General features: G+C 38.9%; 1 protein-coding gene across 1 annotated transcript in view; it reads left to right on the plus strand.

Moving 5' to 3' along the window:
- The window catches only part of TTC17 (tetratricopeptide repeat domain 17), a 60119-nt gene that overhangs the window by 21135 nt on the left and 24547 nt on the right, over positions 1–14437 (plus strand). The window contains exons 11-16 of the mRNA XM_074809745.1: positions 729–869; positions 1313–1428; positions 2534–2708; positions 3265–3342; positions 5535–5759; positions 7912–8098. Coding sequence (XP_074665846.1) covers positions 729–869; positions 1313–1428; positions 2534–2708; positions 3265–3342; positions 5535–5759; positions 7912–8098 — 922 coding nt within the window. The remainder of the gene's footprint in view (positions 1–728; positions 870–1312; positions 1429–2533; positions 2709–3264; positions 3343–5534; positions 5760–7911; positions 8099–14437) is intronic.

Here is a 14437-nt window from a genome sequence, read left to right on the forward strand (position 1 = left end):
CCACCATAAGCAATTAAATGGAAGAGCAAAGCTCAGTGGGGTTGAATCTGTGAGTGCTTTTGCAGCCCCAAAATAAGGTGTTAGCCCCGTATTTGCTGATTGTGAATCCTGAATTAGACAGTGCACCAAGGAAATCTGATACAGGAATATTGAGAAGTTTTGGAAGCCAGGTGTGTACTCACCCTGAAAATCCAGAATGACACCCAAGCAACACCGCTGCTGGGTTAGAACTACAGACAGAGATTATGGCTTCATTTATTTTGCAGTGTGGAATGTGCTCTGGAGTTTCCCCTTAACTAGTTTAAGAAACAGGAATAATTATTTTTAATTATGCTGTGTTTTCTTCTTGGGTGTTCTTCCTACTATAATAATTAAAAATTCAGATTATCAAGATAATTTTGCAAGCCACGAGTCTTAGTAACTCTGACTTGAATTAGAGCTATGCAGTCTAGATAAGTAGATTATGTCTGCTCAGTACCTTTTAGCATGTTTTTGTTGTTTTGCACTTGTGTTTTCACTGCTGACTTATTTACAACATGAGTATTACTTTTCCATGGTGTGAGTCAATCAGGAGACTTGAATTTGCATTTTTTTCCTGCTACCCAAATTTGAGCTCATCAGTGAGGCTTCGCTACGTAAATGGTGGGGAAAAAAATAATTTGCAGAAATTCAGACAGTGATATACCATCTCTTTTCTTTATTAAATATTGGTTTTCTGTTGTTTCCAGTTTGGTGAAGACTCTTCAACTTCTAGTATGACATCGGTGAATTTGGATCTTCACGCAAACCAAAGCGACCACAGCCAGTCCTTGCAGTCTTCCCCTGTTGCTCGTTCTATCGTTTCAGTGTGGAGTGTAGAATCCAACAGAGTGAGTGGCGTGGATAAGCTTTGCCCTTTTAAAGAGGAGTTGTGAAAGAGTGAAGCTTGTCCTTGTTTACGTGAAACTTCTTAGCAATTGGGCTACGCTTTTGATGTGTGGCAGAACTGGAGAATGTAGCAGTCTGAATTTTCTTCAACATATAAGCATCTCCATAATTTCTCTGTACCAGTTTCCCATCATTTGAAACTCTACTAAGAGTGCAGAGAGGGATGTTCTTAGCTGACTTTGTAAACATTTGCTGCAAATAAAGCAGTACAACTGAGTGAAGATAAACTGAACTGCTGATGTTCCAGAAAAGATAGAAAAATAATAGTTTTAAAGATCTCTGCTCTTTTTTTCCTCCAGACTATTCCTTATGTTTTTATTAACTTGTTAATTAGAATATTTAAAATGTTGAGAAAACAATAAAAAATAATTCCTTTCCCCCTTAGGACAAGCAACATATTCTTTGGCCTCAGCGATCAGAGTGCATGAAATCGTTCCCCAAAATTCCTGACCCAGAAGAACTGCCAACTTATTTCCTGCCTCCAGAAAATAGGGGATTCAGGCAAGTGTTGATCGTTAAAAACTGTATTTGTAAATTTTCACTAATGAGTATTTTCTTTCTGGAGAGGATGGATGCAATTAGTAATCAGCAGCACAGATGTGCTCTGGCCGTTCCACAGAAGGAGGGTATTTTCCTTTATTGTTGTCTTTGCTCTAACTGTAACAGTCAGATCCAATTTCATGGTGATTCTGCCCTGACTCTTAGTACAAGGTGAATACATGAAATATCTACAGTATTACTAAAAGAATGAGGATTTAAGCACAAGTCTGAATGTCTTGTAGAGTATTTAACAAAAAAAAATCCTTGAGAATGAGCTGAATATCTATTTAATAACTACAATTGACTGTTGTACATTGCATACATCCTCTCAGCATTAGTTATGACAACAGAACATTGTGAAGACCAGAAAATACTAAAAAAGGGTTAGGAGTGGAAAGCCCTGGCTCGTTGCTTTGGGACAGAGGTAGAAAACCAGCTTATTTGTGGAATAGTCAGTAATATTTGTTATTACGTAGGATAAAATAAATGTGTGTTGCAGTGGCTACCTCACATAGACCAATGCAATTTCATCATATCCTTCTCACTTTTGTAATAGCGATAGTAAGAAATCTTTCTTCTCCTAGTCAGTATTCATTCTAGTATTAAGCATGTGTTAAAACAAAGGTTCCCATCCACAAATGTCCTGAAGATTCCTTTGGAAAAAAAAAAAAAAGGGTTCAACTTAGAATGTTCTTCCCAAACACTTTGTCTACCTCTTGATGTTTTTGAAATCAAACTTCAGGTTAAAAAACTTCAGCATTTTCTTTTTCACTGCTCTGTTTAGTCCTAAACTTCATACAACCCTTATTAACATAACATGAGTACCTTCTGTGTCTTAATCCCTGTTGCATTATTTACAGGTATTCTATGCTTAAGAATGGAAAGTAAAGACCTTACCTATTAATGGCTTTTCAAGGGAAGGGTGGGCCTTGAACTCTCCTGGTTTGCAGTTCATGTCTTGTGGCAGTCTACAGCATGAGCTTGTCAGTCCATATAAGCTGAATCTTATGTTTAAAGATACATACAGCACGTGCTATTAATTTGTCTTGGTTCTCCCTTTTGCCAGAATCCAGCCAGTTCTGAGTATCCCAAGAGATGCTGTTGGACATGGAGAAACCCAGGCACCAGACTGTTCTTCCATTACTGATGCTCGTAACAATGAATCTCTAAACATACTGGTCAAGGAACTAGACAGTAATCTAGATTTGAAATTCAAGATGCCAGATGATCAAGCAAGACAAGTAAGAGACCTTTTCTTGCTGGTTTTCTTCTGTCTTCAAATTCTCCTCTTACTGCCTTAAAAATCTCGCTCAGAACATGAAAGATTCTGATATTTAAAAGATTACTTGATACCACAAGCCAATCATTACTTCCAAAAAAGGGGAGCAAGTGCTTTCTAATAGGGCTGGAGGAAGGGAGAACTTCTTTCAAATGCTGACCAAAAGCACACAGAATAGGAAATGTAATTTACTATTTGAAATTACTGCTTTCTTCTAAAACGTCTAACAGTCACTTGACACGATTCATCTTCTTGGGGTTTCCAATAACTACTGTGTTCTACCAAGTTGGTAACTTTAGGCTGGGATTAGTCCTTCATATTGCTTTCTGGAGATTGGCTGCTTTAATCGTTACGTGTTCACATCATCTGTTTAGAACAATTTTTCTGGGTTTTTTTTCGCTTTACAAAAGGGAAGACATAGGGATGTGAGACTTGAATGATTTATGTAGATATATACTGTAAAATTTATTCAGTTGCTCAAAAAAAAACATTTTAAAATTCTAATCTTTGTTGTCCAGGTTTTACATTCTCGTATCAACAATCAAACTATTACACAGGCGAAGATAGAAGCATTTCTAGATCATGCCATGAGAAAGGTATGTCAAAAACTGTAGAATGAGAATTCAGAATTCTTATTTGAGGCTTGTTTCTATACTTCTAAAAAAGTCAGTGAGCGATGTGCTAGAAATAAGGTTATTTGCTGCCTGTAACTGAGATGACACTAACTTTAAAATCCATGTTTACAAGTAAAGCACAAACATACAGAGAAGCATCTATTTAATTTAGCTTAGTGTGGACCAAACAGCCCTGTGGTTACCTGTTCTTGTGACTGCAAGACGTGGAGCAGCAATATATTAGCTAATCCTGGCAGCCATTTGCTTAACTGAGAGAAATATCTTGGAACTACTCTATCTCTCACCCCTCCCTGCGTGCTCTTCCTCTTCCTCCCCACTAACCTGCCTCCCCCCCAGCCTCCTCCAAAGAAACCAGCCCTCTGTCAGCCTTCTGTCAGGATAATGAGCACAGCGTGCACATCTGTATAACACCCCGTGGAATGCCACCTCCATCTTGCGTGGGGCCTCTGAGAGTCATCACAAATCAAATGACAGGAAGCACTGAGATAGAGGTTGCCTCTTTTTGATGTGTCAAGCTGATATTTCTCAAATTAACTCTCTTGTGCAAGTTGTGTCAAGGCAGTGTATGTATGTATTGGTTTTAATCTAAATCAGTACCATTTACTACGTGCATCTGTCTTAGAAGAAAAATTAACAGTAGGGGTTGATTCCTGTTATTACGCTGTTCAGAACAGTCCTGTGCATGTCTAATGTCTTACTGTTGCAGTGCACAGGTATAAGTATTGTATTCTGTTGCCTTCATGCTAAAAGTCTAAACTTCTCGCTCATTTAGGTGCTGATGTAAGAACACTGTTGTGTCATGCCCGTTCTCTAACGATAAACTGTCTAGAGCAGGAGTGCCACAGTTGGTATCTTTGTATTGGGAAAGACAAAGTGCTAATAACTTGCTGAGGATTTAGTTAAAGAAAGGTCATTGAGACCTGTGGATGAAGCGTAAATCAGTGAGGAGTTTGATGTGAATAACATGCAAGTAACGTTATGTATGTGCATTGCAAAATAGGGGTGATAAATACATTTACAATTCTAGCTCATGCAAGGTACTCCGAACAAAGAGGTAATATATTCTGTTGATATCTTCCGGTTCATCTTGAGCTACAGGTAGAACCCTCCTGTATGAAGTGGTTTTTAAAATCTGGAAGAAAATCTGTACTGATTAACTTCTTCAACACACTATTGCTCTAATGCCGGCTTTATTGCCTTAATACAATACTACTGTAAAGATCCTTATCTGTTTCGCTTCTTTAATTCTAGCTGCATGTTTCCTGCTCATGCGTGCATTTGGGCTTCAGATGTGTAGGTTGGATTGGACATTAATTTCAGTTGTTGCTTTTATACTTTAAACTCTGTAGAATTGGGTAACACAGAATGCTGAAAATATTAAAAAATAGAACGTGTTTCTAAACCATTTCAAACCCTTCCATCTGAAAGCGGATGTCTTACGTAGCTCTGTCCACCTGTCAGTATTGTAAAGTTTTACTGTTTCTCCTCTAGGATGAGTGTTTGGTTTTTCTTATAGGTGAAGGAGGAGGAAGGAACATTCAAGGTGTATTTGACGCTTCCTCCATTCTTCCACCTGCCCTCACTGGTTGCTTGCTATCTTATAATCTTTAAGTAGATCTAATGCATGTCACTTGTCAACTTTCATAAGACAAATAGATAGCTAAATCTTAGAAAAAACAACTCTGAAACCATAAAATGACAGGAAATCTCAATGTTGGATATAGGACCTGGAAGGACATCTAACAACGACTTAAAAGCTGCCTGACCTTCAAATTGTAACATTTCTACATAGATCTGTGTTAATGTAATTCTAAGACTCTGAAGTGGCTCACAGATGTTGCTTCCTGAAGTGAGTTAACGGTTATCCCTTGTTATCTTTTAAAGGATTTTGTGGTCATGGTATAAGGCAGTCATATGAGTAGAGTGTGAGCAACAGCTGCTACTAAATTACAGTTCAGACTGTAAATCGCATCAGTTTGAGTAGAGCAGAGCAGATTGACTGATCAGTCACAGCAAAGAGTAATTTGTATGTAGTTAATAAGGTAGTATGCAAGGGTGAGTTTTGTTTGTTTCTTATGAAAGAGCAGGCAATTCTGTCTTCCTGAGACACCACTTCGTGGGTGTTTTCATCCTTCTCCCTGACTCTCCCATAGCCAGAAGATCCTCTGTGGCTTGTGCTTAATGAAGCTGGATTGTACTGGCGTGCGGTTGGAAATAGCACCTTTGCTATCGCCTGTTTGCAGAAAGCATTTAATTTAGCTCCACATGAGTATCAAGACATCCCTCTGGTCAATCTTGCTAACCTCTTGATTCATTATGGTCTTCATTTGGATGCCAGCAGGCTCCTGCTGAAGGCTTTGGCCATCAACGCCTCTGAGGTGAGATGACGGTTTCTGTGTTCGTTCAGCAGTGAATGTCTTTTCCTTTGCTATTTTCTAAATATATGTTACTTACTTGGGCTTACTTACCTGTGTCTTTGTGGGTTGCAACTTACGTTAATTTTCATTTACACTCTTGATCGCACTGGGGGTGATGCTGGTTGCTGAGACTATAAACATCTAGAACAGAAGTTCTTCTAAAACACGACAGACTTTTTGCCTCCCAAAACTTGCATTACCAGTAGTGGCACTAAGGAATCTAGTCCTGGTGTTTTGGCTACTTTGTCATCTAAAACAGAGATCCACAATGCTGTCAGCATTGTGTCTTGATTTTTAAAACCCTTGAAGCAGCATGTGTGTCACCAAGATCTTTGGCTGTGTAGACATCTTTTCTGTGCCACTTTTTATCTGTGCTGTTTTATTTGTACCTAGATTTCATCTATATACCTAGAGGAAAAAGCTGTTTTCGTGTTGTTTGCTGACTTCCAACAATAGATTCAAAACAGGTTTTCTGTATTTCTGAATGGGAACGTTATAAACATTTTGTAGGTTGTCACCTATGACACATAGAAAGTTTCTGTATAAACTGTTTAAACTACAGAACTGACCAGAATAATTGTGAAAAGGAAGGCAGGGGTGGGGAGGGTGCATGGCAGGGGACACGTTTGCTCTAGCAAGTAATTTTGGTCTTACATTTGAGATGCTTCAGTAAGAGGTTCAAGTGACTTTTTCCTGTCCTTCTACTTCTGTAGTTAGATAAACAGAGAGCTTAAACCTGCCAGGCCACCAGTCATAGAGCACATAAAAAAGCTAAAAACAGAATAAGCCTTTTCAATGTAGCATTCAGGAACAATTTTGCAATTGTTGGAGAGGAACCTAGCTCATCTGGGTGGCAGGTAAGAGTGCAAAAGGGAACTACAGAAAGAGCTATGCTTGAATGATGGGCCTTAAGCAGAGCACTTGAAAGCAGAGCCTTGGAGGGAAGGAGGTCCTTAGCCCCATGCTGTGGGAGTAGGGCTTTTCTTCAAAAATATTGGTGAGTCCTACCTCGTTACCACAATGCCTGCTCCTATTTTTTTTCAGGCATTCTCAATACCTATTGTATCAAAAAATCTGGCAGGATAATTTGTACTTGAATAGTATTTCCTGGAATATAATGGAGAGTAAATACAAATTAAAATGAATTACAGCTACAGGGAGTGAAGGATGTGCTATATTAGCAAAAGCTTTTTTAGAAAAAAATCCTCTTGCTCAGCTTGCAGCTTTTTCTGAATAGTGTTTAATAATACAAGATGAGTTTGAAAAATCTTAAGCCACTGATAAGTCTCCAGATTTTCAGATAATGAATGTAAAATTATGTCAATGGAAAAAATGACTGCTGAATTACAATATTACAGTCATTATTCTAGCATTATACTGTTAATTGCAGCAAATTACTTTGTGTAAGTGAAAGACTTTTTTGTCAACAAAATGTAATGCTTTACTGTGTGCCTATATTAAAGTGCTAATCAAATCCTACCCAGTGAAAAAGGTGTTTATAATTTGTAGTTTTTAAAAAAATACATATTTTAGGGAGATTAGCCAAAAGCAGTGGACAAAAATACTAAGTTTTATAAAGAATTTAAAGTAAACATAAATGTATACCCCTAAGCTAGTGTGACATTGTGTTTTCAGTAACCTACTTCTGCTCCAGTAAATCCTGAACACTCCTGACAAGTGAAATGCATCTGTCCTGCTAGAACACTAGTAATATTTTTACTGACGTTTTGCTGACTTTTAATCATTGTAAAACGTCTCCAAGCATTGAAATTTAGTTCTTTGCTACACTGTGCAGTAAGCATTAGGTTTATGATGGGTTATAAGTAAGTATTTAATGCTTCATTTCAACTTGTGTGTATTTAACAGCTGTTTTTCATCGTAGGAAGATGGAATCCTGAACACAACCTTATGTCAAAACAGCTTTTGTTTAGCACCAATGCATGAAGCTGTTAGTTCTCCATTCTAAGAATAGGCAGCTCCTATTTAAGAAGTTTTCTAAATTCTTTCCAGCCAAATTTGGGAGGGTGTGGATTGACAGGGATTTTTCCTAGTTGGCTTCAGTTTTAAACAGTGAACATACTTATGCTGGGGTACGTTGCTTTTCTCTTTGCAGCCTCTGACTTTTTTGAGCCTAGGAAATGCATATCTGGCTCTGAACAACATTAGTGGAGCCCTGCAGGCCTTCAGACACGCTCTGGATTTGACGACCAAGTGCTTGGAGTGTGAAAGCAGCCTGAAGATGATCCGCTGTTTGCAGTTTTACCCTTTTCTGTACAACATCACCTCTTCTGTGTGCAGTGGTAAGCAACTGCTTAAAGATGGACCACAAGTGAAATACTGTCTATTTGCCTTGGGTGTTGCACCTGAAATTCATGATTACTCTACTTCTTTTCCAAGGATCCTCCCTTTTGCTTTATAGGGCTTCCTCCCTGTAAGAACCCAGGCTGAGGCACTGCTTTTAATGGAGAAGTTACAGTCCATTAAGAAGTGCTTGAGGGTGATCTCTTAAATATCTAGAGGGCTGCCACTGAGTGCAGATGGCTTCCTGAGTGTGTCACTAATACAGCCTCACGGATATCTCTTCCTGGTAAATGAGGAATGCTGCATTCAGTATTTATGGAAGTGCACAGCTACACTGCTAGGCTACGCAACAGCCTCTTTGTACATCCCCTCGAATTTTACAGTCAGATGGATATGTTTTCTTAAAGCTGAAGAATTTGGTGAAGAGCAGTTTAGTTTTAATTCATATCCTTTCGGTGTGTTCAGTGCTTTGGATGTCATTTTCTGCTGTTCAGTCTTTACAGAATAGACTATATTGCGTCAACATAATTTTGTTTCTATGGGGTCTGTGGTCACTGCTCTTAACCCTCCAAAAAGCTGTAAGAAGAATGACTTTGAACCCAGTCTCTCCCCGAAAAATATTTTAAAATATTTGACATAGAATACTTTATTGTCCATAGTGGCTACTTGTAGTTTAAAAAACCCCAATAATAGCTTTTGGAGATCGATTCTTTCATTTCAGTGAATCCCATGGAATATTTCAAGTATTGTGTCTGTACTTCCATATGGCTAACATGCTGCTTATGAGCAATCTTGAAGAACACTTATGAATATATTTTGCAATCCCTTCTCTCTCAAATTGTTACTAAGGTGTCCTTTGTTACTAAGGTATTCCTTTGTTTTTAAACAGAAACCTCACATGAGAGAAATGCTTTTGATTTTTAGTATTGCTAGGACTTACTCTGAATTGTTTTTTTAATTCCCTCGCCAGTGCAAAGACATGGAGAAACCTCTGATTTACCATCTAGAATTACTCTGTCTAACCATAAGCTAGAGGCCATCGTATCTCCTGCTACAGTATGGATCATGCCATTGTAGGTGAAATTCCAGGACTATGTCATTAGAATAATACTATCTTCTATGGCCTTATGCATTTTGCCCTGATCGACAGCACATCAGCTGTGCGGAAAAATTAATGCTGTTTGGCTAAATGTAGTGTAGGAAATGGTATTATGGCCCAGCTGCTGGGTCTCTGGCTGACTTCCATACCATCAACTCTTACACTGGTACCTATCACTGAATCTCTTAACATCAGATTGCCCTTCTTTTAAAAATCCCAATAGATAGAGTAAGCAGCAATGGAACTTGCACATTTCATCACAAAAGACGCTTTCGCTGTTCTGGAAAAAAAAATGTCAATGTTTGTTTACTTTTTATTAAGATCTTCTTTAAAAATGGCTGTAACAAGGTTGAAGTTGTTTCAGCCCAACCTCAACGATAGCCACCCTGTTTTGAAGTGAAGCAGAAAGTAATTTAACAGTATATTCACAGAACTGAGGCAGTAATGAGGGATGGCTGTATTGGAACCCCAAAGTGATCTTTTACATCTTTCTTTTGTGTTGTACGCTTTTTCTCCTTGTTATAATACTTAAAATACTCCTCTGCTTTGGCTGATTCTTGACTGCTGTTTGCATTGATTCCTGATCCATTTTGAGGCCAACTATTACTGCATATGCTGTTTAGTAAGTTTTAGTAAGTTTCTTGAATGTGAGGAGAAACCCCTATCAAAAGTGCTTGTGAGAAAAGTGTTACCTTTCCTTTTTTTGCTAGCTTGGCCACAGGTTAACACAGTGAGTGTGAATATATTCATTGGGATTGGTTTTATTTGTTAACGAATCTATGAAGCTGCTAAATCAAGAGAGAGCTGAATATGCCTTAGCATGTTAATTTGCTCATTAAATTTCAGTATTCCTGTATTTAAATATTTTACTCTCTATTTTTGCCTTTTTCTGGGACTCTTCCTGTCTTAATATTTCTTTCTTTTTCATTTCTATTTATAACATCCTTTAGGTCATCTTTTGTCTGAGTGCAAGAAACCTGAAAGTATGAACCTGACAAATAGTGTAAATTTCTTGTGCAGAAAAATTCTTGTGCAGAGCATAAAATAAACACACTGGTTAATTCAACCTTGATGATGATTTGTGGTTTAAGTCAAAACTCAGAATTCAAAAATGGAAAGGTAGATTTGCCTATCTTATTTTCATAAGGTTTGGGGAAATACTTTTTTTCCCCCACTGTAAACTTCAACTGACTCGAGAGGAACCTTGACAGGCTGTATGAAAGTGAGGTTAAGTCTCCAAAACCAGAATTATTTCAAGAACGCGTACCCAGAAATCACACTTCGCACTTAGAAGTATCCTGAAATTTTGGGAGTCCTCTGTTCATCCTTCAGTCCAAAGAAAAGAGTTGAAAAGAGATTGTAAGTTTGAATTTTGACCTTACATACGTAATGCAATAGTACATACAATTATTCAACCTAAGAACCTGAAAAATGGGAACTGTATTTAGATGCTAATATTTAACATTACCTGTTGCACTTGGAGCATTTGTTAAAACGTTAATGTCATGTAGACTTACGAGATTCATAAAGCAACATAATGTGCTCTTGTTTGGCTCCATGACAGACTGGAAGGCACATTTTGATGACAAAATGCAAGCTGAACACTACTTTCACACACCTTTCTGAATGGGGCTTTAGGTTTAGAGCTAACGTAGCACATTTGTAAATACATGGATCAAGTGTCTGCTTGACAATCCCAGTATCACTGGATTGTTACTTTGGGAGATTTTCACATCCTTTCAGATCATGTGTGGCTGCTTGGGGTCATCTGATGCTGAATTTAGTTTGTCCTCTTGTTACTATGTACTTGATGGCATGTCATAACTATTTATATCCTTTTAGATGGATATATTATGCTGAAAAATTTACCAAGAAATGGGAATGTCAAATGTCTCTGGTTTAATATTTTGTTTTGATAAGCATTCATTCAGTATTTCTGCAAGTAACAGTAGTAGGGCTGCCTGTGCTTTGGGTTGTAGGCCCATGTAATAGCTGTGGTTTTGCTTCGCCTGTCAAAAGCCTCTATTCACAAGAACTGAACCCAACACGGAGTTCCTTGCTCTGCTGCCGTGAGCCATCGGCAGAATCCAGCAAATGGTCAGTGGGAGTTACATGTTAGCGTGGGATGGAATTTGGGATCAAAAATCTGTATTTGTAGTCTGATTTTTTTATTACAGTATGTGCCTGGTGTGTATTTCAAATAGGTGAAATGGGAATTTTCTCGAGCATGTTGGGACATTTGCTGTTAGCACAGGACTTTGGAAGTGTGAAACACTAATGCTGACTTGGTGGACGCTTGCTTATATGCTCCTGTCTATACTGCTGCCTGGCACTTTTTTTTTTTTTCTAACTTACCTCTGTTCTAGATAGAAATTTATATTTCGAACCCGAGTCACTTCACGCCTGTAAGAAGAGGAATTAAAAACCTCAGACCAACAATTTTCTATTTAACATCTGCTTCCCGTATTGAAATTTACATAAATGTTTGGGTTTGTTGTAAAAGGATTTCTAAATCTGCAAAGGTTTTTGGTGATTTATTTTGCTTATGGAGGAAGTGTGTGAAGTGTGCAAAATTTAGTACCACTATAATCACCTATGACGTGTTTTAGGCAACTGCAGGAGGTCAGTGAGTTGCGACAAATCTGGATACTGTAGAGCACCAGTGCTGCAGTGCAACATACGCCTCCATCACTTGGACCAAGAGCCCACATGCTGCCTTATTCCCAAATAACTGAGAAAGTGGTCAGAAGACTTCATTGTTACGGGGTTATTCTGTGGTGGTCATTCTAGAGGTGACTTGGCAGTGTTCAGTGTTGCTACTGCATGATCAACCGTTACGTTACTGGCAAGTCAGTTCCTGAAGCATGTTAAGTAGCAGAAACCTCATGTTGCTTGACAGATACCTGAGCAGCCATATCTGACACACAAATAACAGGACCAAGAGACTTGTGTAAGCGTAAAGAACTTCATGTGAAAAACACGGTCAACTCTCAGGGCTGCAGAAATGAGATACTTTGGCTTTGTGCTGCTCATTAAGCTAGTAGAGAAAGCCAGCGTTACCTTTGATACTGAAATGGTGCTGTGGTGGTTTGACCTTGGCTAAAAGCCAGGTACCCACCAAGTTGCTCTATCACTTCCCCCCCTTTCCCCTTTTTTTCTCAATAGGGCAAAGGAGGGAAAGAAAATAAGATAGGAAAACAAAACAACCCTTGTGGGTAAAACAACAGCAGTTTTAATATAAGCAAAGCGAAGCAAAGGTCCGCGCGCGGAAGCAAAAAAAAGAAAACAGATTTATTCTCTACTTCCCATGAACAGGCGATGTCGGGCCTTCTCAGGAAGCAGGGCTCCAATACGCGTAGGGGTTGCCTCGGAGGACCAAGGGTGACCCCACCCCCTTCCTCCTTTCTCCCAGCTTTATACTGAGCAGACGTCATATGGTCTGGAATATCCCTTTGGTCAGTTCGGGTCAGCTGTCCTGGTTGTGTCCCCTCCCAAGATCTTGCCCACCCCGTCCCACTGTGGGGGGGGAAATGTCAGAAAGAGCCTTGGTGCTGTGTAAGCACTACTCAGCAGTAGCCACAACACCAGTGTGCTATCAACACCCTGCCAGCTCCCAGCATAAAACACAGCACCATGAGGGCTGCTACAGGGGAAAACCAATTCTGGCTCAGCCAGACCCGATACAGGTGCATTGCCAGGGTTTGTTTTGAACAACTTTATGGCAAAAATTGCAAGTTGCTTTTATCATGTGAGAAAGCCTGTAGAGGAATATCCCGTTAATGCCAAAGGGATTGTTCCTGTGGCACTTCATTGGCTGATGTGGACATTCAGATGTTGTCAAGCCTTACTAAAAAGTATACTAGCAGCATAATTCTAGTGTGATGGTCAGCTGGCTGTTGAAACATGCTGATTTAATTGCTGTTGCATAGGACTTTTCCGTACGTGTGTAAACAGAATTGCTGCTTGGACAAGCAGAAGTCATTTGTACTCAAAATATTTTTACCTGACTGTAAGCATCTACCCCTGACTGACAGTTCCAGTTAGGAGCTCGTGCACTTCACATTCTTTTAGACAAGATCAAAATTCACAGTCCCTTTTCACAATCACAATTCACTTTATTAATAGACAGATGATGTTCAAAACACGATGCACAACGTCTTTCAAGTTTCTTTAGTCTCTCTGTCTTTCGTTACTTGGCAGGGTAGTACTTTTACAAAAAGCTTTGTGCTGCTCTGTTGGAAGTAGAGGCAGTGTGAGTGCTTTATAAATGTATGGGTGTGCCGTCAAGATATCGGAATGTTTTCATGTAGTGATGTGTGTTTGAAAGCAATGCGTGCTTCCTTCCTTTATGACTTAGTTCTGTAAATGTGTACAGCAAGAGCCCAATGATCCGCTTTAAGTATGGCTTCAGTGCCCTCTTGTGGTGCAAATACCTTGTACCACATGCAGTCGAAAGTCTGGTTTGATTTCATCTACGTCCTCTTAAAATAAAATGTGGGGAAAAGGTATTTGATCTTTTAAGTGTATGGATTTTCCTTTGTCCCCCAGCACTTAAGTTCTTACAAAGTTAATAAGCTTAGACCTTTAAGCAAATTGACCTGAAGAGGAGAGGTTGACCTGAAGAAGAATGAATCTCTGCTTGAAACCCTAATAGTAAGCTTATGGACAGATTAAATAACATGTTTAAATCAACATCACAGTTTAAGCCTCTGACTCTTAACTTGACAGCTGCAATCACGTTGAGTTCCCTATAGCGATTTCAGGGACACAAAACACTAAGGAAAAGCTTCACATACATTTTCTTTACAATAGTGTGTTAAACCAGAGACATGTGAAATACTTTGCATTTTTAAATGCACCCTTCACTTAGTGACCCTCTGCAAGCTATGACTGACAAGGGGCTGCTGAATTTTGGTTCCACTTGCTACAGATTTAGACATTTTTAGACATTTTTATCATAATAGCATTTTAGTTTCCTCCGTATCAAGCTGCTGTGTCTTGTTCCTTCAAGGAACGCTCATCACTGACAGTGTTAATAGGTCGAAAAGGGGATGTTTACTCTTGGGGTGAAGAGTGTTGAGCTTAGCTCAGAATTTGATCTTGTTTTAGTTGAAGCAAAAGCCCAGATTCTGTGCCAATTGTATGGGATTCTGAACTGAACACTACTGTCTGTTTAAAATTCACTTTTTCTTTCTTTGACTTGCATATCATATAAAGGCAGAATTCTTGAGTGCTCCCG

This window comes from Strix aluco, chromosome 31 (assembly GCF_031877795.1).
Source record: "Strix aluco isolate bStrAlu1 chromosome 31, bStrAlu1.hap1, whole genome shotgun sequence".
In the NCBI taxonomy this organism is placed as follows: Eukaryota; Metazoa; Chordata; class Aves; order Strigiformes; family Strigidae; genus Strix; species Strix aluco.